At 41.5% G+C, this 27,715-nt stretch overlaps 1 protein-coding gene and 2 gene segments (V, D, J or C); 2 read left to right on the top strand and 1 right to left on the bottom strand.

Moving 5' to 3' along the window:
- Nucleotides 1–1,136: 1,136 nt before the first annotated feature.
- On the top strand, nucleotides 1,137–10,420 carry LOC129193065 (T cell receptor alpha chain MC.7.G5-like). Its single transcript, XM_054797673.1, has 6 exons — nucleotides 1,137–1,169; nucleotides 1,242–1,538; nucleotides 7,348–7,404; nucleotides 9,812–10,024; nucleotides 10,117–10,158; nucleotides 10,225–10,420. The coding sequence occupies exons 1-6, from the start codon at nucleotides 1,151–1,153 to the stop codon at nucleotides 10,338–10,340; spliced, it is 744 nt and encodes a 247-aa protein (XP_054653648.1). The 5' UTR covers nucleotides 1,137–1,150; the 3' UTR covers nucleotides 10,341–10,420.
- A 6,677-nt stretch (nucleotides 10,421–17,097) lies between these two features.
- Nucleotides 17,098–18,002, bottom strand: LOC129192673 (T cell receptor alpha variable 19-like). The segment is given in 2 exon segments: nucleotides 17,098–17,801; nucleotides 17,869–18,002. Coding segments are annotated over 2 exon segments (396 nt in total).
- Nucleotides 18,003–20,822: 2,820 nt separating this feature from the next.
- Nucleotides 20,823–22,018, top strand: LOC129192566 (T cell receptor alpha variable 4-like). The segment is given in 2 exon segments: nucleotides 20,823–20,959; nucleotides 21,027–22,018. Coding segments are annotated over 2 exon segments (387 nt in total).
- The last annotated feature ends 5,697 nt before the right edge of the window (nucleotides 22,019–27,715 follow it).

The raw sequence follows: 27,715 nt of genomic DNA, 5'->3' as shown, positions 1-27,715 counted from the left end.
AAAGAAAATGCCTGAAATAAAGGCAGAATTTGAGGAAATTGTTATCTTTGCAAAGGGGTCAAATAGCAGCCTGCAGATATCTGGCTTTCTGACTGAAACTTGTATATTCGAGCACATGCAGATGAAAACCATACTCCACTGAGTGACAGTGAGGCCCTGCCAACACGGGAACGCTCCTTGTTTTTGTTTTTTTTGGCATGTGAAAACCATGTCATATATAACGCACAACTACATGTGCCGCTGGAAACGCACAGACACAGACACATGACACACCAAAACAATAGAAGAAGAATGCAAGCGTGTAAGACTCTTGTCTCTTGTCTAGACTGATGAAAGAGTGGAATTACCTCTGCGAGTCAAGTTGGAGTATAAGGCTAAAAAAAAAAAATCTGGAGAATGTTGACTGTTAGCCATGCCAGTCGAAATATCCAGATATTATGTTGGCGTTACGCAGCAGCAGTATACAAGCGCTCACTTCTGGTCTGATGACAAAGCCTGAATAGGAGATGGCTCACCCATTACTTGCATGATTACCAGCACCCTTGGTAATTAGGCAAACACCTGCTTTGACGTAATTTTAATGGCCACACTTTACAATAAGGTACACAAAAATACAGTCCTTACAGAGGAACTAATGAAGAACTAATGAGGAACTAATGAGTAGTGGTTAGGGTTGGGTAGGTTTGTTCCTCATTACCTACTGTAATTTTGTGTAGCTTATTATAAAGTGTTACCAATTTCATTTACTGTATGGGGGTGGGTGGTGGTGGTGGGGGTCGTATAGCGATGTAACTGATCTCATTTAGTATGTATTGTGTAAAACTAAGACAGGAACAACATCAAATTAAAAGCACAAAGTGAATACAGACCCACCATCCACCACTATAAGCTTGGAGTTTGTTTTTCAGAGAGAAGATTATAGCGCCGCTGCTTGATGTGTGTGTTAACAGGCAGTGTGCTAGCATGAATTAACTTGAAGCTGTGACCACCTCTGACTGTGTGTGTGTGTGTGTGTGTGTGTGTGTGTGTGTGTGTGTGTGTGTGTAAAGCACCTGCCTCAGTGGGATTAGGCCCTGCCTCCTCAGCCACCAAGTCAGCGTACACGCAGCCCTGGAATGCAGACATGAAGCGTACGCTGGTGTGTGTGCTGATGGTTGCCTGGAGCCTCGGTAAGGTTGTGTGAGGTGTGCGTGTCAGGTCATATGATGTCTGGCTAACCTTTGTTGTTTGTCCTCTGACAGGAAGTGGCGCCCAGACAGTCAACCAGCCAACAGTGGACATGCATGTAGTGAAGAGCAATGTCGTGATGCTGGACTGTAGTTACGAAGGCACCAGTGCTACCAGCTATATCTTCTGGTACAAAAAGAATGGCCAGGCGGCACCAGAGTTCATCTTGAGCCGCTTTGTGAGCGGTCAGGAAAAGACGGTGAGCAGCTTTGACAAGAGGTTCAGCTGCAGCATGAACGCCAGTGCCCAGCGAGCTCCTCTGGTGATCGAAGACGTGCAGCTGAACGACTCCGCCATCTTCTACTGCGCCCTGAAGCCCACAGTGACTGACAGCTCTGCTGCACATGCACAAAAACTCCTGTACTCCCCTCAAGTCAGAGGTCTCATGGTGGCATCACCTCACAGATAATTTTTTTTCACTGTTTCAAAGCTGGTTCGGAGTTGGTTGTCATAGCTTTTGTTGTCCATTGCCACGGTATTAGGAGTGTGGAACCTTTCTTTTTCTGATCTCATGAGCCTGCAGAGGCTTGGTTAGTGCTGAGCCATTAACATGCCGTTAAGTTGAGGAGGTGTTACCTCAAGTGTGTATGCTGATGGTTGCCTGGAGCCTCGGTAAGGTCGTGTGAGGTCATATGATGTCTGGCTAACCTTTGTTGTTTGTCCTCTGACAGGAAGTGGCGCCCAGACAGTCAACCAGCCAACAGTGGACATGCATGTAGTGAAGAGCAATGTCGTGATGCTGGACTGTAGTTACAAAGGCACCAGTGCAACCAGCTATATCTTCTGGTACAAAAAGAATGGTACAAACCCACTACCTCCATTTCGACATGACATGTTTTTTGTTGTAAATATGACAGCCACTGCAAACTTGGCTTTTTAAAAATAAATGTCACTTTTACTGTCTCAGTACACAAATGTCTGAAAACATTTTGTACCACCGACCACAATGTCCATCAAACAATACACTAAGTCCCCAACTAACAAACACAATTGGTTCCAGACGACCGTTCTTATGTCGAATTGTTCTTAAGTAGGGGAAACGATACTATTACCAATGATATAGGTACTTACATGTACGTGTATACATATACAGTATATGTGTATGTATGTAAATATGAGTTTGGATGCAGTAGTAATGTTAAACCAGGATAATTAATGAAAAAAACAATAATAAAAGTGATATAATAATACGTAATGATAAATGTTATTTACCTTTGAAGAGGAGTGGTCGAGCATACGTCGTTGTGGAGGAGTTGGAGGAGGAGATATTGGAAAAAAAAGACAAATGGTCGTCGTCGTTAGACTCTTCTAAAAGAGGTAGTGTTCTGTGGGTGGTGTAGAATTAAGCAGGCTTATTAACTCTTCAGAAACTTTAATCACACGCTCTGTCTGGGTTGTATAATTTAGCTTTCCACTTAGCTTTATCTCCCCAGCGTCTAACTCTTCCTCTGTGGGTCTCATTAGTTCAAATGGCTTCCTCTGTTGGTCCCATTAGAAGTGTCACAGCGCCCTCTACTGGTCAAGCATGTACAGTAGCAGTATAAATACAGATTGAGCGACTACAAAGCAAAATAAAATAAAAGATAGACCAGCCGGCTTGTGTTCGTATCCATGAGTGTTCGCTAGTTGGGTGTTCGTAAGTTGGGGACCTAGTGTATAATGAATGATGTGGAGTATTATTAAAAGTTAAAGTCATCTTTTATACTGATGGGCGTGTGAAGGAGTGTTTTTTCACCATAATCACATTAGAAATATAAACCATTGATCACAAACTTATGGCAACAAGCAAAACTTCTTGTTCATTCTACATGTATTTATCAACATTCATATTAGATTTACATTGTTTCTTATGATTATTTTTAGCATATAATCATGTTTTTACGGTGGTCCAAAATCATCGAAAATCAAAAACATACAAACACCATCAAATACAGAAAAAGAACAGAAAAAATAAAATTCCAGAATCATCACTTGCTGTCCGCCACAGGTCCAGATCCAATAAGCCACGGAATCGCACTCCTGCCACCAATTTTTTGTGGAATAAATCATGTCATGACTAAGAAAGAAAATGCCTGAAATAAAGGCAGAATTTAAGGAATTTGTTATCTTTGCAAAGGGGTCAAATAGCAGCCTGCAGATATCTGGCTTTCTGACTGAAACTTGTATATTCGAGCACATGCAGATGAAAACCATACTCCACTGAGTGACAGTGAGGTCCTGCCAACACGGGAACGCTCCTTGTTTTTGTTTTTTTTGCCATGTGAAAACCATGTCATATATAACGCAAAACTACATGTGCCGCTGGAAACGCACAGACACAGACACATGACACACCAAAACAATAGAAGAAGAATGCAAGCGTGTAAGACTCTTGTCTCTTGTCTAGACTGATGAAAGAGTGGAATTACCTCTGCGAGTCAAGTTGGAGTATAAGGCTAAAAAAAAAAAATGGCAGTCGCAATATCCAGATATTATGTTGGCGTTACGCAGCAGCAGTACACAAGCGCTCACTTCTGGTCTGATGACAAAGCCTGAATAGGAGATGGCTCACCCATTACTTGCATGATTACCAGCACCCTTGGTAATTAGGCAAACTCCTGCTTTGACGTAATTTTAATGGCCACACTTTACAATAAGGTACACAAAAATACAGTCCTTACAGAGGAACTAATGAAGAACTAATGAGGAACTAATGAGTAGTGGTTAGGGTTGGGTAGGTTCGTTCCTCATTACCTACTGTAATTTTGTGTACCTTATTCTAAAGTGTTACCAATTTCATTTACTGTATATGAAGAGACACACTCAGATCCCACATACGGGCCAGTTCCCAAGCCAGTTGAGAGAAGTAGTCTCTGCAATGTGTCCTGGGTCTTCGCAGTCTGTCCATAAAAGTAATGAACAGAATCCGTGACAAAAGGGCAGCCCTGGCGGAGTCCAACCCTCACTGGAAACGAGTGGCCCTTACGTTAAACAAGTAATGACTGTATTTAAAATGGGTTCCAAATCAGGTTATTTTTCATTCAATGACACATTTGTGGTCATCTCTGACCTGCTAAAGCCTCTTCTTTTCATTAGAGATTCAGAAATACACGTATTGATGAGAAATATAGATCTTTTGTTGGGAGATACATATATAGGAAGTATAGTTGGGAGAGTGTTAGACAGAAGATCTAAAGATCGTTGGTTCAGTCCGGCACAGTGCTGTATCCTACTTGACCCGACAGATGAACTGAAAAGACTTCTATGGCCCTCACATGACTGAAATCTGTACTGAACCTGTATGTGTTGCTGGCTGGTCTGTGGCCTCACATACCTCATTAAATACCGTATATTTATTTTGGACACTTGCATGATCCATAGTACAGCAAACACAAAACAGACAGCTCAAAAGATGCCTGTGTTTTCACAGAATATAAAAACACCTAAATGAGTTTTGTATAGGGTTGGACAGAGTATAGATGATGCTATTTACAGTGCTTGTTAGCATACACATACACATACATATACACATACAGCAGCATTAACAAACATGCCACTGGTCCAGCGGGGCAACTTAAAGGCCCTGCCCCTACTACCATTAAACAATTCAGTCTGCCTCCTTCTAAATATTTACGTCATGTGGTGTCATACAGCTGCAAATTCACATTTTTTTGTCCATGAACGGCAGATAGACCAGCATGAGCAACGGCCAGATACATCTCAGAACTGTCTGCTTAAAGGGGACCTATTATGCTTTTCCGTTTTTCTGACCTAAATGTTGTTACAATGATGCATTCTCATCTTAAACGATGCCAACACGTCAGATAATGAGGTTTGCACATTTGGAAGTGAGCCCTGAAACCTGTTTTGGATGGATCTGCATACTGTGTTTTTTTTTAACATGAGTTCCATTGCGCTCTGCTTTGCTCTGTTCACGGTGTTCACGTCGAGCAATGGCGCCCAGGAAATGTTTGTTCGGGTGTGCCTAAACAGGCAAGCATCAGGCAGAAGTCGTTGGAGTTTCAGATTCCCTGCCAGCAAGTCCGACACCTTTCCAACGTTACCTGGTTGTGTTGAAGAGTCAGAAGAGCAAGCTGTAAGTAAAAATTGATCAGTGTCCTAACTGTGTTTATTTTGTGTAAGTAATCGGACAGCTGCAGCTGTCCAGAAGTCCTCTGGAGCGCTTGGGAGTGTGACCAATCACAGTGGAGTGGGCTCATAAATTAAATTACAGTCAAGTCAAGTGGTAGACCCAAAAAATTACACCTGTGCTGAGCTGGAGGATCCGATTGGCTGTCCATCAAGACACAGGGTGGTCGTCAACCCAAATAAGGCCCTTACTGGTGCCGACGGCAGCGCAATACCCATCAGACGGAATCTGCGGGAAAAATGTTTAAAAAACAAAAAACGAATTCAAAGACCTCGTCTTCTGCAAAGCCACAAAACTGCCCGTTTAGATTTTGGCTAGGCGCATCAAACATGGGACATTGAAAAGGTGGAAAACAGTCTTATTCTCTGATGAGAAAAAATGTAACCTGACGGTCCAGATGACTTCAAACGTTACTGGCATGACAAGGAGATCCCACCTGAGATGTTTTCTACCCGGCACAGTGGAGGAGAGTCCATCATGATCTGGGGTGCTGTTTCATTCAGTGGAACACTGGAGCTTCATGACTGAGGGCCCTCGTCTGTGTGGTAACAGCTGGGTTTTTCAACAGGACAACGCTGCAGTTCACAATGCTCGCTTGACCAAGGACTTCTTCAGGGAGAATAACATCACTCTTTCGGACCATCCTGCATGTTCCCCTCATTTAAATCCCATAGAGAACATCTGGGGATGGATGGCAAGGGAAGTTTATAAAAATGGCCATCAGTTCCAGTACAGTGATTCCCGTAGCCTGAGGAGTATGAGCTGTCTGCCTGCATAACAGCCATAAAAGTCTAAAAAGTGGTAAGTTTCTAACGGTGAAAATGACAAAAAAAAAAAAAAAATAGCCAGAGTAACATGAGAACCACCAGTCACTATTCAAAGCTGTCAGTCGGAAATTTTGAACATGTCCAAACTTTGAACAGCTAGCGCCGTGTGTCAACATCTAGCTACGCCTAATAAATGTACATCTTCATTATTCACACGTTAACTATTTATTGTTAAACGGCATGATGTGATAAAGAAGCAGCATCCTAGACCTTCATTGTATGTCACATGAAAGTTTATGCTGCAGGCGATCATCAAAAACCAATGACCAGCTTCCCAGACTTAGGCCACATCCCCTAGAGCAAATCTCTGCGGACCGGGGTGGTGGTGGTGAGGGTCATATAGCGATGTAATTGATCTCGTTTAGTATGCATTGTGTAAAACTAAGACAGGAACAACATCAAATTAAAAGCAAAAAGTGAATACAGATCCACCATCCACCACTATAAGCTTGGAGTTTGTTTTTCAGAGAGAAGATTATAGCGCCGCTGCTTGATGTATGCTAACAGGCAGTGTGCTAGCATGAATTAACTTGAAGCTGTGCACACAACAAATATACACATTAGCACTCAATAACGTCATCAGACTTTACATTCATGTATTCCCACAGAGTATCGGCATTTGAGAGCAAATATGAAGTGAAAAAACCCCAATAAATATACAGTATCGTTGACAATCTGTGCAGATTGGGAGAAGGCTACCGCAGGTACAATGGTGCGTTCAAGGACTGTCAAACAAAGTAGGACACTCGCAAAAAACAAATAATGGCCCATATTTCAAAAATTGATATGCATTTGCTTAAAATTATATTTAGTTATTTACAAAAGTATTTTTTTTGTGTGTTTGTGTATTTTTTTATCAATGCGCGCCTGAAAGGTTTCCTCGGCCCAGTTCGGCCCCGCCCACGGACTGGTGGTTGGGGACCCCTGCCCTAGAGGACGAGTGACTAAAGCCACAAAGGGACAGCTTGAAATGCAGCGCATGCTGAAGGGGCGGAGCCTGGAGCAAAGCCTGTTAGTTGAAGAAGTTTTAAGTTTCTTTTTCTCTCTGTGGATGCGTGCGTGTACGTGTGTGTGTGTGCGCGCATGCGTCTTAAAAGAACATCTAAGTCATGTGTATGAGGTTGGAGGTCTGTGTGTTGTTTTTGTCATAGTGTTTGTTGTTGTGTGGTGGAGTCAACAAGATCTACTTTGGTGGCGGGACCAGCTTGACGGTTGAAAGCAGTAAGTTCTACTGGACTACGTTCTTCTTCTTACTTCATTCACGCTCATTATTCCACATCTTTGCTGTCTCATTGTGACTGAAATCAAACTAGTAGTTTTACTTACTGATGCTAATCAAGCCTTTACACGCAGAACAAGGGTGCAGTCGCATTTGTTAGTGCGTGAGGATGGTTCTCATGAGGTTCTTGTTGAGGTCACAACCAGTGTGTGTCTGGACTCGAGAGATTACTTTTTGGAAGTGGAACCAGACTGACAGTGGACAGCAGTAAGTTATACTTTCAACCTAGAATGTAAAAAGTAGAACTCAAACTGGCAGCAAATGTGTTTTATTTCAAAGTTTAAAAGTTGTTAACGAGTTTAATGTTCACTAAACTGGCAATGTGGAACCTGACTGAGTGTGGAACCTGAATTACAAGTCATTCAGGTGTGTATAAGGACCTGAAGGTTCTCATGAGCTTCTTGTTGTGGTCACAACTCTTGTGTGTCCATAAATAACAGATTACTTTTTGGAAGCGGAACCAGACTAACAGTGGAAGACAGTAAGTTCTACTTTCAAACTAGAATGTAAAGAACCCAAAGTGGCAGCAAATTTTTTTTGTTTCAAGGTGTAAAAGATGTTAACGAGTTTAATGTTCAGTAAACTGGCCATGTGGAACTTGACTAAGCATAGAACCTGACCCACAAGTCATGCAGATTACATCTGTGTGTGTAAGGACCCAAAAGGTTTACATGAGGTTCTTGTTGAGAGCACAAACAGTGTGTGTTAGGAAGTACCAAATTATTTTTTGGAAGCGGAACCAGGCTGGCAGTAGAAGCAAGTAAGTTCTACTTTCAAGCTGGAACATAAAGTACAACCCAAACTGACAGCAAATGGGTTTTGTTTAAAAGGTTGTTCAGAGGTTTAATATTCTGTAAACTGGCGATGCGAAACCTGACTGAGCGTAGAACCTTAATCACAAGTCATGCAGACTTTGAGGACCTTTTCATGAGGTTCTTGGTGAGGTCACCACCAGTGTGTGTCTGGAGCAAGCAGCAGAATACTTTTTCGAAGCGGAACCAGACTGAGAGTGGAAGACAGTAAGTACTACTTTCAAGCTAAAACGTAAAGTAGAATCCAAACTGGCAGAAAATGCATTTATAATTCATTAATGATTTTTGACTGATATCAAACTAGCAGCTTTACTTACTTATGATTTTTAGCCTTTACATGCAGAACCAGGCTGAAATGGTATTATGTGTGTAGGAGGATGGTTCTCACGAGGTTCTTGTTGAGGTCACAACCTGTGTATGTCTGGAATCAACAGATCACTTTTTGAAAGCGGAACCAGACTCACAGGGGAGGCCCGTAAATTCTACTTTCATGGGAGAACTGAAAGAAGAAAAAATTGTTTCCGTAAATTCTATTTTCATGAAGGAGAACCCAAAAACTGGGGCTGCTCACTAAAAATGTAAAACAAAAAAGATAGAAAGCAACTTAGGTGTTTATTTTCAAATTCAAATTGAATGACAAAAATGAGAAAGTTACTGTGTGTGAGGACCCAAAGGTTCTCATGAGGTTCTTGCTGTGGTCGCAACCAGTGTGTGTCTGGATTCAACATATTACTTTTTGGAAGTGGAACCAGACTGACTGTGGAAGACAGTAAGTTCTACTTTCATGGCAGAACTTAAAGGAGAACCCAAACTGGCAGAAAATGTGTCTTCTTTCAAAAAAACTTGTTCATGAGTTTAATGTTCAGTAAACTTGTGGAACCTGACTGAGCACAGGACCTGAGCCACAAGTCATGCAGATAATATCTGTGTGTGTGAGGGCCCAAAGGTTCTCATTGGGTTCTTTTTGAGGTCACAACCAGTGTGTGTCTAGATTCAAAAGGTTACTTTTTGGAAGCGGAACCAGACTGATGGTGGAACTCCGTAAGCTTTACATTCATGCTAGAGCAAGAAGCAGAACTCAAAACTGTATAGAACAAAACAGAAAAAACAAATTCCAATTGAATGAAAAAAATTATAGTCATTCAAAGTTTAATGTTCAGTAAATTGGACACGTGGAGCCAGAGTGACCATAGAACCTGGTGGGAACAAACATGGATGTCAAAGTGGTTCTCATGAGGTTTTTGTTGAGGTCACAGCCAGTGTGTTTCTGGACTCTACAAATTACTTTTTGGAAGCAGAACCTGACTCCAGACGGGGACAGTGGAGTACTACTTTAATGCTAGAACGTGAAGGAGGACCCAAAATGGAGACACTGTTAAAACAATGAAGAGAAAGCTGCTCAGTCATTTCTTTTCTTCTTCTCCTCAGCTTGTTTTTTTGTACTTTGGTAAAATCATTGAAATTGTCGTGCGTCCAAGTAGACAAAGTAAACATGCATAGCGTGGTTAGCATCTTTTTTATTATTGTGTGTGTGTAGAGGAGGACTGGGAGCCATCGTTCTACAAATTGGACAAATTGGAGGGTAACGTGACGGCTTGCCTCGCCACTGGCTTCAGCAGACAAAACGCCATGGAGACGGCAGGAAAAGGAGACGCGTTCCAGGGATCGCATGCTGTGCGGATATTGGGTGACTCGCTGTACAATCAGGTGACACTGCTCTCGGCTGAGCACGGCGACTCATGTGAGAAAGGTATGTGAAGAGTGTTGGCGGGGCCGATGGCAGCATGAACGCCACAGAGCACCATCACCATGTGACATCTGCTTCCTGGTTTGCCATGGCAGGTGACAGTGGACCGGGGTGGTGTCAGGACGCCTTGGCGCCAGGTGAGTATTGAACCTGAAGGAGGTGGAACATGTGCGGTGTGACTTAAATGTGTGTATCCTTGGCAGACGAGAAGGTCAACCTGGTCTCTCTCACGGTCCTCGTCCTCCGTCTTGTCTTCGCCAAGACGCTCGCCATCAACGGCGTCATGACGCTGCGCCTGTGGCTCGCTGTACCCCAGTAGGCCTCCATGCGCCACGACCATCACCTCCCCTTTCTGAAAGGAGCGGCTGTGTATGTGTGTATGTGTATGTGGTGTTGCTTTTTGAGTTAAATTTATTATAGTCAATAAATCAATAAATATCATTGTTTTGGATTATTAATATCATTTTGTGCATCTGTTATTATGGTATGGATCCATACAATGCTTCATAGTGATAATAATCAATACAATACACAATACTACACTGTGATAAGTAATGATTCAAAACTTGTTTAGCTTTCAGTGTGTTTGCGTGCATGTGCAGCTGTGCTCTGATTGGCTCCCGCCCACAGAGCATCTTTGTGACTCTTTCCACAGGAAGTGGTCACCATGGCACTGCGTCACAGATGTCAGCTGTGGTTGGGACAGGATGTGTGCAGGTGCTCAAACACTCTTCATCACTTATTGTCAATCACATGACCTCTCCTTCCGTGACAGGAAGTGTACGACTCTGCTCCCTGAGAGTAGTGTGTTGTTTGTTGAGCGCAGTGTCACCGCAGGCAGGAAGTGCAGGCCTGCTAGCGGCGGCTGCAGAGAAGCTTCCAGGTCACACGAGGACATCAAGACAGTACAGCGTGCACCTGTGCGCTCTTTGTGCGTGTCCTTGTTTGTGACATGACGTGTTTCTGCTCCTGCTATTTCATGTGATTGATTGTTTAGTCATTTTAAAATGGATCCACATTACTTGCTACCAAAGCAGCACCATGGGCTTCATCACACAAGGCAACAACACAACATAAAAGGACATACAAATGAGTGTTATATATGAAAAACAGAATGGCAAAACTGGATATACTATATACGGTACACAGTCCAGTTCACTTTAAAGTACCTCATTTATAATATCAGCCCACGGCGCATTCTAAAAATAAAAGTTAATAAGACAAAAACAACAGAAAAAATTGAATCGGCGGCCATTTTACAAGAATTAAAGTCAAAATATTAAAAGAAAAGAGTTGTTATCTAATGAGAAAAAAAGTAATTTTACAAGAATAACAATATGAAAATGTATAGAGTTGAACTATTAAAGAAAAAATGTTATGTTAAAAAAAGTCGTAATATTATCAGAAACAAACAAAACAAAATGAAGTCGTTGTTCATGGAAAATAAGGTTGAGCAAAAAGTGATAATATTGTGGGACCAAAGTCAAAGTATGAGAATAAAGTCATAATTGTCACGATCTGTCAGGCACGAGTCGAGGTTGTCGAGTGCTTGACCCCCAGTATGCAGAGATGAGGCGGTGGCGTGAAAAATAACGAGTCTTTAATAGTACAAGTACTCAAATACACAGGAACACAGGAAAAACACAGGAACAAAAGACAGAGTGGAAAGCTTTGTGGAAAAATCACAGGTGTATCCAAGGCAGTAACACAGGTAAGTTGACCCATCTAGGTGATAGCACCGGTAATGTGACGAGGTACAGCAGTAACAAGGGTAACAGCAACAATGAGCCAGCGCCGTAAGTCTGACGACGCAGGCCTTTGAACTGCCACTGATTGGCGACAGCTGCACGGGCACCAGGTGTGAAGCGGCTGCCTCTCCCACCAAGCAGGAAGCACCGCTCGCCAAAATAAGAGAAACCTGACAATAATATTACAAAAAGAACATTTACAAAGATTATTTAAGAGGAAAGTTGAAATATTTGGAAAATGTAAAAAACAGCAAAAATGTGGAAAAAAGGGAGCAAAGATAGAAGTTCATACTAACAATACACTTTTTCACCTACAATTTCAAAGTCATTATTTTCGCTGGAGACCATTTGGGTTTGACATCAAAAGATGAATAAGAGACCAAAGGGCAAAATTTCACTTTTATTTTCAGGTATCTGCATCTGGATCGCATGCACAATTTAGACCAGGGGTCACTAACACAGTGCCCGCGGGCACCAGGTAGCCCCCCACGACCACATGAGGCGCCCGCAGGCCTGCTTTTAATGCAGGTTTTCAGTTAATAATGTGAGAACACTAGAAAGAAAAGCATTCTGAAACATAAAATGTGAGTTGTGGACACCAGCATTTTGTGAATGTTTTGGTAAAACAAGCATATTTGATCTGTTTGGGTTGAAATAAGGTATGAAAATCATTTCTACAAAAATGAATAGCTCGTGGCCATTTTCATTTTATAAAAGTATCTCTCGCAAGAAAAAACGTTGGTGACCCCCCAGGTGTGACTTATTACATTACTTCTTCAATCAGTTAATAGCACTGAATGTCTACACTCCGTTTCATATTGGGTAGGATAGGTTTTGCCTGTGTAGACTGCATTTAGAGGTGAAAACACAAAAACCAAAACCATTCCTCAAACATTGGTCTTAGCCACTCCAACCATTTGGAATGTCCTGAAAAAGAAAGAAACCACTGGTGCACTAAGAAACAGATCGAGAACAGGTAGACAAAGGAAAACATCAGCAGGTGATGACAGAAACATTGTGAGAGCTGTTAGGAAAGGGCCTAAAACAATTGTTGGTGACATCAGCAACAACCTGAAGAGAGCAAGATTGAAGGTATCACTATCTACTCTTCATACAAGACTTCATAACTCCCTGAAGAACAAAGAGACAAACCATCCATTAGCAAGAAAACTAGGAAGGCCAGGCTGGAATTTTCTAAAAAGTACAGAGATGATCGAGTCTCAAAATTCATCAGACCATAAAACTTTTGTCTCACAATTGCTGAGGCTCATGTCTGTACTTTTTGCCAAATTCAGTAGATGAAACAGCAGATAGTGATATGAATCAATTGCGATTGTGTGGGTGCCTGGAAGGGTTCTGGTGGTGTGGGTTAGTTTTGTAAAATCACTCAAACTAGCTGGAACAATGTGAGAAGAAGTGACATTGTTATTGTTGTTTTGTCTGGAGGAGCTTGCCAGTTTGGACTATTAGCGAAGAAAGTTTAGTGGGTTAGCGAGATGTGTTGAGTGGAAAGTTGGACTTGCCTGTTCCGACTAGGTTATGTCCAGACTATGAAAGCACCGCTGTTTCACTACGTAACTCGTAAGATAGCATCACCATTTACTGAGAACCTGGTGGACGTGGGAACAAGAATAATTAAGGCAGCACAACAACGGGAGTGGTTATAGCCAGGGAATAGCATTCCCTGATTAAATTCTCTATAAGAGATATGGATTATAGAATACTCTAAATTTGCTCAGTTTTTGAGCCGAGCACCAGGAATAAAATGCAATTTTATGCATAATTACTTGCTCATCTTGTGTACAATATACCGGCAGGGATCGCTTTATTTAGAATTGTAGAAAGGTAGTAAAAAAGTAGAAATAGTAGAAAAGTAGAATAATATGACGTCAAATGAACCCTTTTATGTCAACGCGCACTGAGCACAAAGCCGAGAACTGGACTTAACAAGGTAAGTTGATAACCACCATCGCGGTAGCGCTTGTTTGGGGAACTTAGGCATCTTGAACCCAAAGCCGGTTTGGTTGAGCCACGATCACAGAATACCCTCTTAGTATCAGTTGTAGCACCATTGAGTGCATTTTCTTGTACAATATCCACTATTTCATACCCCGCATTCACTTGATGTGATTTATGCTTTGTTGGAAGGTCAACTGCAGCAACAGGTTTTATCTTGTGGTTGGAGAAGGAAGAGGCATATTCTTCTGAAAATGTCTTAATTCCCTTTGATGCTCAAGTTGCTGAAAACTGTCTACAGTAAAGTCGGTGTGTTGCACCTGGCACCTGTGTCTATTCTGAACACAGCTTCTTGTGACGTTACATCCACAGCAACCATCTATTTATCACCTGGATCGCCCTCAATCTGTGTCTTGATTTCTGTTCAGTACTTCCTCCTTTTCATATTGCTGTGGCATTTATCACAGGCTGTACTATACTTACTTTTAAAGATATTCTTCTTCTTTAATAGTTATGAAATAGTGCATGCAGGATTTCAATTGTCCTTATAAGTTTGTTAATGATTACTCTGTCTTGTTTTTTCGTCTTAAATAAATATATAATATAGACTACCCCACCAACAGACCACAGTATGTGAGGCTCCGTCACTGTGTGTCTGACATGGTACTCTGCAGCACAGGTGCCCCTCAGGGTACGGTGCTCTCCCCTTTCCTCTTCACCCTCTACACCTCAGACTTCACACACAACTCCATACAGTGTCACATCCAGAAGTTCTCCGATGACACAGCCATTGTGGGGTGTGTTTCAGAGGGGAATGATCTGGAATACAGGACGGTCATCAGGGACTTGGTCAGCTGGAGTGAGCTTAACCAGCTGCAACTCAACACCAGCAAGACAAAGGAGATGATCATTAACTTCCAGAGGAAAACATCTCACTCCACACCGGTGAACATCCAGGGAGTGGACATAGAGTTGGTAGACAGCTACAAATTCCTGGGTGTTCACCTTAACAACAAACTGGACTGGTCCGTCAACACCCACGCCCTCTACAAGAAGGGCCAGAGTCGCCTCCACCTGCTGAGGAGACTGAGGTCCTTCGGTGTGTGCAGGACTCTTTTACGGACCTTTTATGACTGGTGGCCTCAGCCATCTTCTATGTGTGGGCTGCTGGAGAGGGGGCAGCACGGACAGGGACAGGAGCAGGATCAATAGGCTGATCAGGAGAGCGAGCTCTGTCCTTGACGGGGGAGAGAAGGATGTTGGCTAAGCTGACATCCATCATGGACAACACCTCTCACCCGCTACATGACACTGTTATTTCCCTGGGCAGCTCCTTCAGCAGCAGACTGTTACACCCACGGTGTAAGAAGGAGAGGTTCCACAGGTCCTTCAAACCGACCGCTGTCAGGCTCTACAACACCTGCACCACCTGAACCATGTTGTAGTCAATATGCATTCTTTACACTGTATTCTTTACTTGTGTATCTTGCTTGCTGCTGTAACAAGTGAATTTCCCCGCTGTGGGATAAATAAAGTACAAATACAAAAAGTCTTAGTGGCATGACATAACAGTCTATCAGCTTTGATGATGTGGTGGACATACACCCTCAAACACACTGGAGGCACTCACGGGATGTGAAAAGTATGCATTTGTCGTAATTTTATGATAATAAACCTGTAATATTATGAGAAAAAAATAATGTAATTTTAGTAGTTGAAATATTAAGGAAAAAATAGCAATTTTTTTTTAAAGTCATAGTACTATTAGAAACAAAACAAAATAAAGTTGTAATTTTTGAAAAATTAAGTTAGAGAAAAAGTTGGAATACGACAGGAATTAAGTCCAAATATTACAAGAAGAAAATTTACAAAGATTATTTATGAAGAAAGATTACAAATGTTTTAAAAAAATAGCAAAAATAAGGAAAAAGAGCAAAGACTGAAAAATACTAACAATTAAACATATACTACTTCTACTACTAATACTACTACTAATAATAATCCTTTCATTTTTCAGTATGTGGCCTTCGCTGGAAAATGTTTGGACACCTCCGGTATATATGTTTTTATTACCAATTACTTTTTGCCCCGTTGTCCTTCAAATTGTCTTGAATCCATGTACTCCTGGAGTGTTCTAAAAAGAAAAGCAACGTAAACACAAGCTCACATTAACAGTTATGTAAACATTCTTTTCAGGTAAGAGGCAACATTTGCCAATAAATTATGTCTACAAACAAAAAATAACTACATAACTCTGGTCCATTTACGTATGTCAAAATGTACATAATAATTCATAAATGATTTACTATTCCACAGTCACATATATTAATAAGATATGAGTCACATTTTCCAAGTCTAACAATGTGAAAGAAAGATTTAAGGCCGAAAAAGCTCCATGCATGGAACTGTCCAGACAGCCCCGCTATGGGTCTGTCTTTATGGGTAACATGAGCTCACAGCACGGTGGTGGATCAACATTATATTGTCACGTTAGTTGTGTTCAGAAAAGACACAGGTGTTAGGTGCAACACACTGACTATAAACAGTTATTGTTGCAAATATAATTGTTCCGAATTCTAAATAATTCCCTCCAGAAGGTCCGTCTCAAACCGAAGCGTACTCTAACCAAATCAATAAGATATAATAAGAATAAGAGATAATGTAAATCCAATTAATCCGTACCAGAAACCCAAAACTGACATAAAACACGTTTTATAAATATAGTTTTTCATGCAGAAAGCAATTGGAAATGCATATATTTATATATAAATGGTGAATGACATGGATAAATGAATGTTTAAGGTTATTTTTACCTTCATCAAAGACCTGGTTGTCGCCAAAGATACAATGTGGCAGTGAGACCAACACCTTCCTCTTGAACACGCCCTTCCTGTTTTGCCATGAGCTTTTTTTTTTTAATTCAATCCCATCTCAATAACCCAAAATGGAGCCAAAGAAAGTTGCAAGTGCCAGCATTTTGATAAAGAAGGTGAGAAACACGATTGAATTCAAGAAATAACTCCTACCAAAACATGTGTTGATCTTGCTGCCACATGGTGTCTTTGGGAGCGGTGTGTGATTTTGCAGCATTTTCCCCACTGTGTTTTCGTTTTATATCATTTCTGTGTTTGGCGTGTTTGGACGTTTCTGTGCATTTACCCTGTCGGCCACCATAAATACACGATAGTATGCTAGAAATAACCAAAAGAAAAATATTCTAAATATGGGAAAGAAAGAAATTTTGAATAAATGAGAAGTTTTGCAAGTTGCCATATGTTTGCCAGAGAAAAAGATGTAAATATTAAGAAATGTGCAAACATATTTCACTTTTAATATACTCAACTTCATTCATTACATTGTTTGATGGACATAGCGGTCGGTGGTGCAAAACGTTTTCAGATTTGCATATTTGGATGGAAAAATGACAATTTATTTGAAAAATTCAAGTCTGCTTTGGCTCTCATATTTACAACAAACAACACGTCATGTTGAAATGGAGGTAACACGTGTATTTAGTTGAGGTTACGCCTTCTCCACCTTAACGGTTTAGCCAACGGGCTAGCAAGCTTTAAGAGGCTGGTGAGAATAAAAAAAATTAAAAAAAACTAAAACGTTGGCAATGGACAGCAAAAGCTCTGAAAACCTACTTCGAACCAGCTTTTGAACACAGCGAAAAAATAAATATTTGTGAGGCCATGCCACCATGGGACCTTTGACTTGAGGGGCCTACAGGAGTTTTTGCGCGTGTGCAGCAGAGCTGTCAGTCATTGTGGGCTGCAGGGCGCAGTAGTAGATGGCAGAGTCGTTCAGCTGCACGTCTTGGATCACCAGAGGAGCTTGCTGGGTACTGACGTTGATGGTGCTACTGAACCTCTTGTCAATTCTGCTCACAGTCTTTTCCTGACCAATGCTGTAGCGCCTCAGGATAAACTCTGGAGCTGCCTGGCTGTTCTGTTTGTACCAGAAGATGTAGCTGTTAGTTCCAGCGCTTTTGTAGCTGCAGTCCAGTGTCGCTGGGTTGCCCTTCACCACGTGCACGTCCCCCCCCGGCTGCTTGACTGTCTGGTCGCCACTTCCTATCAGAAGACAACAAAGGTGGTCAGACATCATACGACGTGACACGCTCACCTCACACGACCTTACCGAGGCTCCAGGCAGCCATCAGCACACAAACCAGCGTACGCTTCATGTCTGCACTCCTGGGCTGTGTGCACGCTGACTTGGTGGCTGAGGAGGCAGGACCTAATCCCACCGAGGGAGGTGCTTCTCACACACACAGTCTGAAGGAAACCAAAGTGATGAAATGTCATGGTGTGAGAAGGTGTCGTTTGTGGAGGTGTCCCCCTAGTGGAGACTGTAGGAAGTGTTCTTGAATGGAGAAGGAGGCCACTGTGGTCTTCACAGCACAGTGGCTTACATTACTGTTCTCCAGCAGCATGTTCACTCTTCCCGGCTTTTTCCCCGCTTACCGTCAGGGTGTCATTTATCACAGTCTAACAATTTGAACGAAAGATTTAAGGCTGAAAAAACTCCATGCATAGAGCTGTCTATACAGACCGACTATCGTCCTGTCTTTCTGGGTAACAGGAGTGCACAGCATGGTGGTGGATCAACATTACCATAGCCCAGGTCTTGTATTGTTACACAAATTTAAGTTTCCAAAGGTCTCACTAAGCTTTACATATCTGGCATTAGATTTTGTAATGAGCTATACAGTGTTCTCTTGTTTATCGTGGGGTCTAGGTTTCCAAAATAGCCAGCAATAAATGAAATCCACGAAGTAGCCAACTTTTTTACAACCCCTCTGTCAGGTTTGGCATAATTCGTTGTGGATCCCAAAATGCAGAGAAACAGTTCCGTAACAAAAGATATTTATTAACAAAAATCACCTCTAAACACATAGAGAGGGGAAAAAAAGAGTTCAGACACAAAAAATATAACACAGAAGTTAAAAAACAAGACGATCTGAGCCGTGACAAAGACAAAAGAACACAAAGCCACTGTCAAATACTAAGCAGGGAATTTATTCATTTATTCCGCCCTACGACCGCTTAACTTCTGCCTTCCTTCAGCATGTCTAGAAGTCCAACTTTTTGTGCGATGGCCGGCTTTCTTCTGCCTTTTGGGTGCAGAAAGTTTTGTCGACATTGTGGGTTTTCTCGGGGAGAAAAATTGCAAACATACAGTGTTCAGAGTCACATGGTTAGCTTCTTCTTCTGCTTCTATTGTTTATTGGCAGTTAAAAGCAGCTCACTCGGTTAACTAATTTGCTAGCAATGACCACAACTGAAAACGTCATGAAGGAGACTGATTGACAATGGTCTACAGCCAATCAGGACGCAGAAGACAATGGGCGGTGCAGACAGAAGAGAAAGAAGAGAGAGAGAGACACAGCAACCCTACAACACACAAATTCCCGCAATGCAATTCTGCTTAAAGAGCCAGGCTAGGCCTGTAACAGTGTTCATACGCTGTAAGAAACAAAAGAGAAAAAAAAGTTACTAAAATTGCACACAAATCAAAACAGCGAGTACGTGAAAGGTGAACCGCAATGTAGCGGAGGAGCACTGTACAGTGGAACCTTGGTCAGCGTCGTTTGTTCGTCAAACGTTATTCATTCCAGAAGGTCAGACTCTAACCGGACAGCTGCTGTTGAGGTAATATCACATAAGTTGTGTTCAGAATAGACAGAGGTGCCAGATGCAACACAGATTTGCTCTGCCAGGGAAAAGTGTGAGATACACTTCCCCTGTTATACAGAATTTATTTGACTTTGATGTTTGTGAGTGGCTTAATAATTTCTTATGTCCGACCTGTAGGTTGATCATTAAAATTTAAACGAAGGTTTAAATAAGACAGAAACGTGAGAAAATGTTATTGCCTGTCTGAGAAATGTGTATAACGTGTATGATGAGGGGTTTTCCAGCCTTAAAATAATCATTGTAAAAAAATGAAGATGCGTACTTTGCGGAGTTCACTTGTTGCGGGCTATTTAGGAACCTATCCCCCGCGACAAACGAGGGAACACTCTTGCTGCATATTCTTCTGAAAACAACTTTATTTTTTATTTTTTTATTTTACAGTACCTTGGTTAAAGTCATTAATCCCTTCCAGAAGGTCTGACTCAAACCAAAACGGGCCATAACCAAGGCAAATTTTCCCATAGAAAATAATGTAAATCCAACAAAACACATTTTGTTGACAATAATCATAGTTTTACATGCAGAAAAATTTGTTGGACAACCCCACCCCCACAAAACCATCAATTAACATCCATCCATCCATCCATTTTCTATACCGCTTAATCCTCATTAGGGTCGCGGGGGGATGCAGGAGCCTATCCCAGCTGACTTCGGGCGACAGGCGGGGTACACCCTGGACTGGTCACCAGCCAATCACAGGGCACATATAGACAAACAATCATTCACATTCACACCTATGGAAAATTTAGAGTCGCCAATTAACCTCACCTGCATGCTTTTGGGAATGTGGGAGGAAGCCGGAGTACCCGGAGAAAACCCACGCGCACCCGGGGAGAACATGCAAACTCCACACAGAAATGAAGTTGGGTATTGCGGGAGACGGAGCTCGATGGTGTCATATAAAGGAGGTGTCATGCATGGTGGTCTCAGTGTTGTTGATCATGATGCTCCTCCCTCTGTCATAAGTGATGGCACTCAGTATTCTGGCAGGTGTGAGCCAAGAATCTTGGAGAGTTTGTTGAATGCTTTGTGTTATTGTCAAGTCCTTGTCAGGGCGTGGTGACATTATCCGTGGAGCAGGTGGTGGTTTTGAAGGGAGACCTGCTGTTGCTGTCCTGCAGCTTCTCCGGCACCTGTCCTGTTCTCCTCCACAGCTGCTGGTCAGCGAGTATTACCAAGTAGAAGAAGACTTGGCAAAGTTCAGATGTGATGGAAGCATGGGGACGTTCCATGTGCATCTGAGGTGGTCTTCACTACATCCCCATGTTGTCATCTACTGTACTGTGAGGCCCACAGTGACTGTGACAGTACACGTGGCTGCATCCACCAGAGGGAGACAGTGCTCAACATGTACCTGACCACCTCTTACTGTGTGTACTTGTGTGTGCGTGTGCGTGTGTGTTTGTGAGACGCACCTCCCACAGTGGGATTAGGTCCTGCCTCCTCAGCCACCAAGTCAGCGTGCACACAGCCCAGGAGTGCAGACATGAAGCGTACGCTGGTGTGTGTGCTGATGGCTGCCTGGAGCCTCGGTAAGGTCGTGTCAGGTGAGCGTGTCAAGTCACATGATGTCTGACCACCTTTGTTGTCCTCTGACAGGAAGTGGCACCCAGACAGTCAACCAGCCGGTGGGGGACATGCATGCGCTGAAGGGCGAAGCCGTGATGCTGGACTGCAACCACGAAGGCAACGACTACATCTTCTGGTTCAAACAGAACAGCCAGGCAGCACCAGAGTTCATCTTGAGACGCTTCAAGAGCGGTCAAGAAAAGACAGTGAGCAGCTTTGACCAGAGGTTAAGCTGCAGCATCAATGCTAGCACCCACCAAGCTCCTCTGGAAATCCAAGACGTGCAGCTGAACGACTCTGCCATCTACTACTGCGCCCTGCAGCCCACAATGACTGACAGCTCTGCTGCACACGCGCAAAAACTCCTGTAGGCCCCTCAAGTCAAAGGTCACAGGTGGCCTGAGTGCTGAACCGTTAATATCATGAAGTAAATACACATGTTACCTCCACTTCAACGTGATGTGTTTTTTGTTGTAAATATGAGAGCCAAAGCAGACTTTACTTTTTAAAATAAATTGTCATTTTTACCATCCAAGTATGTAAATCTCTGGAAATGTTTTGCACCGCTGACCACAATGTCCATCAAAAAATGTAGTGAATGATGTGAAGTATTATTAAAAGTGAAATTTGTTGGCACATTTCTTAATATTTACATGTTTTACTGTGGCAGGCGTTTCCCACCGCATACACACTAGAAATGATTTGGTTTGGTTTGGTTTGGTTTAGTTTATTTGAACATGAAGGTTACAATGGAATACATCTCGTGAATCATTTTTTGACAGTTCCACATGTCCAAAAGGAGTAGGAAGAAGCAAAGCTTATTTAATCCTACCCCCCATCCATTCTACATCTAGTACAGTACATGTAGTTCACTTCCTGGATTCCATGTCATGTTTTCAGTGATAGTCAGGATAACACATAATAGATAACGGTGAGATAACCCTCCCCCCAAAAAAAGAGAGAACATTCATAATAATGATAATAATGATGACAATACTAAATAAATAAATAAATAAATAAGAACAAAGCTTTTTTTTTTTTTTTTTTTAAACACAACAAAGAAAATTATAAAAAAATAAATAAATAAATAAATAAATAGAAATAAATAAATAAAAAATGAAATTTAATTAAATAAATAAAAAATAAAATAAAATAAAATAAAATAGAAAATAAAAAATAAATAAATAAAATAAAATAACAAACCTGACAGAACAATCAGGACTCTTCTGCCTTGTATTTAGCAAACATCAACTGCTTGTATTGTTTTTTGAATTTGCTCATCTCTGTACATTGTTTGAGTTCTTTACTCAATCCGTTCCATAATTTAATTCCACACACGGAAATGCTGTGGGTTTTCAGCGTTGTTCTCGCATATAAATGTTTTAGGTTTAATTTTCCTCTAAGATCATATTTCTCCTCTCTGATTGAGAAATACTTGATTAGATTTTTGGGTAACGAGTTATTATTAACTTTATACATTATTCTAGCGGTTTGAAAGTGTACTAAATCTGCGAATTTTAATATCTGTGATTTTAAAAATAAAGGGTTTGTATGTTCTCTATACTTGGCATTATGAATTATCCTCACAGATCTTTTTTGCAGTACAGTGAGTGAGTGAAGATTGCTTTTGTAATTATTTCCCATATCTCCACACAATACGTTAGATATGGTCATACTAAGGAACAGTACAGAGTGTGGAGTGATTTTTGATCAAGAAGATATTTTGCTTTATTCAATATAGAGATATTTCTCGCCACCTTTTGTTGTATATATTTAATATGAGATTTCCAACTCATTTTTTCATCTATTATAACCCCAAGGAATTTATATTCTTCCACTTTTTCAATATCCGTTCCATTAATTTGTATTTGGTCGTACGTGTCCTTTCTACTATTACCAAATAACATTATTTTAGTACACAAACTGATCACAAACTTATGGCAACTAGCAAAACCTCTCATTTATTCTACATTTCTTTCTTTCATCAGTAATCAAAGTAAATTTTGAATATGTTTATTGTGGTTATTTTTCCCACACTTTCATGTCTATACAATAGTCGACAGAGGCAAGCACACAGAAATGATCTAAAACCAGAAACACACAAACGACATAAAACACATGCAACGGGAAACTACCGCTAATGCCAAATCACACACAAAGAAAGAGAAATGCTGCAAGATCATGGAACAAAACTGAAGTTAGCCTGGCCATCAGGAATAATATCCGTCTGTAAAGACATGAGTATTTCAGTACAGTACTACCTCGCACAACGTAAGCCTCCTTTTACGTAAATTCCACTGAACGTAAAGAATTTATATCAAGTTTTTGTATCGTATTACGTAAGGAATTCCATATAACATAAAGCGTCAAGTCGGTGCAAGCGACAGAGAGACTAACAGTACACCTGGCGACGCCTTCTGACGCTTCACACTTTTATTGGCTGATTATCGCGGCACCGCCTACGCTCTTATCTCATTGGCTGACTTATCCAGCGCATCCTTTTGTCTGTGAGCTCCCTTCCTCATCATAGTCGCCCTTAAACTAGTTTGCACGCATTGAAATCTCTTCTTAATTTCTTTACTTTTCTTTGTGTTAAAATGACCGTAGTCATGGGCCCTAAACCAAGTGTAAGGGATAAGAAAAAAGGGAAAAGTTGTCGATCGAAAAGAAGCAGGAAGTTATCCACAAATTCTGACGCTTCATGCTCTCATTGGCTGATTATCGGAACACCGCCTATGCTCTCATCTCATTGGCTGATGATCGGGGCACCACCTACGCTCTCATCTCATTGGCTGACGTAACCAGCGCTTCAGTGTTTGTGTGTGATAGACAGGCTGCTCCCTTCAAGCTCCCTTTGTCTTGTAGTCGCCCTTAAACTAACTTAAACAATTAATAAGTTAAGCAGCAGACTGTTACACCCACGGTGTAAGAAGAAGAGGTTCCGCAGGTCTTTCATACCGACCGCTGTCAGGCTTTACAACACCTGCACCACCTGAACCATGTCGTAGTCACTATGTCACTATGTATTCTTTACTTGCGTATCTTGCTTGCTGCTGTAACAAGTGAATTTCCCTGCTATGGGATTAATAAAGTACAATACAATACAATACAAATAAAAATTTTGCACACAGCATTATCGTGTAGTGCGTGTGCGTTTGTCTGTGAGACCAGCTGACTCTTTCACTCTTTGAGTCGTTTTTAGACTCCCCTGCCGCTCCTCCTCCTCCTGCCTCCACTTGCATGGTCCTGATCAAGACATCTTGTGAACGGTAAGATTGTTTTTGTTTTTCAGTTTTATTCATTTACAGTTATCTTATTTATTACCTTATTTTATATTAGATTGTTACTCTACTGTGTTTATGCTGTTTTCTTATATTTTCCCACCATATTTGGTGGACTTTGAATATTTTCAAGGCTCAAAGGTGTGAGTTTTGGAAGATCTTGGAACGGATTAGGCTATTTACATGTATTTCTGTATAACATAAAATCCCTATAACATGAAGGTTCTCGGAATGGATGGACGGAGTTTCACATCTTGCCCAAGAGAACAAAACCATGAAGGAGACGATCCTAGACCTCCAGGCCCAGAGCATGCGGGACAATCTTGTCTTCGCTGGAATTCCCGAAAAATCCGAGGAAGACCCTGAAGAATCGGTGAGGGCCTTCATGGCGAGACAGCTTAAACTCCCAGCGGACGCCATCCAAAACATCACTTTTCACCGCGTCCGTCGCCTGGGAGCCAAGAAGCCAGAGAACCGTAGTCCGAGACCCATCGTGGTGAAATTCGAACATTTTAAGCAGAAGGAGCTGAAGGGGACGGACTTCGGCGTCAACGATCAATTTCCCAGAGAAATCCTCGACAGGCGCCGACGCCTGTTCCCTGTTCGGAGGAAGTTCATTGACGAGGGGTGCCGAGCTGTCATCCCGGTGGATAAACTCTTCATCAATGGACAACTTTACCGCGACCGGAAAAGTCACACCATGGCTGTATTGATATGGCAACTAATCAACTATTTCAACCAGGTAAGTTTTTTTTTTATCTTGCAGCGCGCACACTTGTAGCATTTGCAATGTTACTGTCTGCTCCCACTTTACCCCCCCTTTTTTTCTCTATCCCACTGTATGTATGCACAGCCTTTCTTTCCTTTTTTTACTTCTCTTTTTTCTTCCTCTCCCCATCCTCCCTCTGTGTCATGCTTTCCCCCTTTCTCCCCTTCTCATAATGTCACATATCCTCTTGTCTGCCAGCTGCCTTCTTCATCAGCATCTCTTCACAGTGACATCATACACCCTCAAAGTCCAAACCCAACCCAACCCAATTCGCACAATTCACACAAATACACACACATGCACGCACTTTCTTACACATACACATCATATTCTACTATTGATATTGATATCACCCCCACTCACAAGCACGCTCATCTCACATATGCATAAACCCACATCACATCCTCACTTTAGTTGGCTTAGTTCATTCAGAATTACTATGTTACACTTTGCCTATGTACAAATTAAGCATACATTTAAAAGTACTGTATATACTCCCATTCATTTTACTTCCAGGTACACATACTTTGCATTTGATCTTGTTTACACACACATTACTAAAGCTAGTCTAGGATGAACTCACTACAGTTTGTCACTTGGAATGTCAGGGTCGATAGAAAAAAGACAAAAAAATTTTAATCATTTGAAGAACACCCAAGCAGACATTGTCTTATTACAAGAGACTCACATGTCCAAGTCAGCTGTCCATACACTTCACTCACCACAGTTCCCACACACATATTTAGAAAGTTACAACTCTAAACAGAGAGGGGTAGCTATTTTAATTAACAGGAGGCTGAATTTTACACTCCACAACACTATTACAGACACAGAAGGGAGATATATAATTATGAACATATCTGTTGATAATGTACATTTCTTCATTGCCAACATGAAGAAATGTACATGGAGGGGTCGTCAACATTCGGACGAATGTTGACGACCCCTCCTTCTTTCACACCTTCTTTTCTTCTCTCTCTGCACATTTGGATTCAAGTATGATCTTGGGAGGGGACCTCAACTTAGTATTTAACCCAGAAGTGGACAGGTCTGGCCCAGCTGGGAGACATCGTGAGTCTCAATCAACATCGATATTGAAGAAATACATGAATGATTTTGGTCTTTGTGATGCTTGGCGCTCTTATCACCCTACTCACAGGGAATATACTTATTTCTCACCAGTGCACCACACCTACTCTCGTATTGACTACTTTTTGACAAGCAACTCAATCATATCAGACATTTCAAACATTCACATACACCCTATCACCATTAGTGACCACGCCCCAGTCTCTCTTTTTCTCACTAACCAAACTACGAGCGCTCCTACTAGATGCTGGAGATTAAATACATCATTACTAAAAGACTCAGACTTCCTAAAATACTTTGAAAGAGAGTGGACAATGTTTTTAGACTTCAATGACCAAACCGGTGTCTCGGCTGGTATTCTGTGGGAGACAGCAAAAGCAGTAATGCGCGGAAAAAACATTTCATATTCATCATATAAGAAAAAGAAAGAGAGATTACTAGAATCAGAGTTGAAGAAAAAAATCCAACTCCTCGAAGCAGCTCATGCTGACTCACAAGATGAGCATATCCTAAGTAACCTAAGGAAACTGAAACTAGACTTAAAAGAAATTACTGACAAGAAAATTCAGTTCCAAATGCAGAGACTACGTTTGGAAAAGCATGGCAATAAACACGGAAAATACTTAGCTAACCAGCTAAAAGTCAATAAAGAAAAAAGCTCTATCTCCTCCATTAGAAACTCAGGAGGTCACATCACTCACCTCCCGGAGGAAATTAATTCCGTCTTTAGGAGCTTTTATAAAAATCTATATACACCTCAGATTAAACCATTTCTCCCAGATATCGAAACATTTCTCAACACCATAGAATTACCAAAATTAAATGACGAACAGGTGACAAACTTAGATGTACCCATTTCATTAATAGAACTCCATAACGCTCTACACCGGTTGCCGAATAACAAAGCAGGACCTGACGGTTTCCCTGCCGAGTTTTATAAAACATTCTGGTCATTACTATCTCCAATATTTCTTAGAATGGTTTTGGAAATTAAAGACAGTTCATGCTTGCCTCCAAACATGAACTCAGCTACAATCAGTCTCCCACTGAAACCGGATAAGGACCCAACACTACCTTCCAGTTATCGTCCAATTTCACTGATTAATGCAGATCTTAAAATAATATGCAAAGCGTTAGCTATAAGGCTGGAAAAAGTTACGCCTCATGTATTACACCCTGATCAATCAGGATTTATCAAGGGGAGAAACTCAACTAGCAACATACGCCGTCTAATCAATCTGATTGATTACTCTATCATCCATAATTTAGAAACCACAATTGTCTCATTCGATGGTGAAAAAGCATTTGACAGAGTAAACTGGAAATTTCTCTTTGCAACGCTACAAAAAATTGGCTTTGGAGATTCATTTAGAACATGGATTAAAATACTATATAACACCCCGAAGGCCTCTGTTCGGACCAACAATCACATCTCTCCAGAATTTACTTTACAAAGAGGTACCAGGCAAGGGTGTCCACTCTCTCCCTCACTATTTGCTATCTTTATCGAACCTCTTGCAGCTGCAATTCGACAACATATAAATATTAAAGGGATCCACACCACAATTGTTCATCCTAAG

This window comes from Dunckerocampus dactyliophorus, chromosome 13 (assembly GCF_027744805.1).
Source record: "Dunckerocampus dactyliophorus isolate RoL2022-P2 chromosome 13, RoL_Ddac_1.1, whole genome shotgun sequence".
Taxonomy (NCBI): domain Eukaryota; kingdom Metazoa; phylum Chordata; class Actinopteri; order Syngnathiformes; family Syngnathidae; genus Dunckerocampus; species Dunckerocampus dactyliophorus.
This window is presented reverse-complemented; position numbering and strand designations above follow the sequence as displayed.

Bases quoted from the DNA above. Each gene is read 5' to 3' on its own strand.
- LOC129193065 (XM_054797673.1), top strand. The intron at 7,405-9,811 runs GTAAGTTCTACT...GTGTGTGTGTAG, and splicing joins CAGCTTGACGGTTGAAAGCA to AGGAGGACTGGGAGCCATCG. The intron at 10,159-10,224 runs GTGAGTATTGAA...TATCCTTGGCAG, and splicing joins TCAGGACGCCTTGGCGCCAG to ACGAGAAGGTCAACCTGGTC.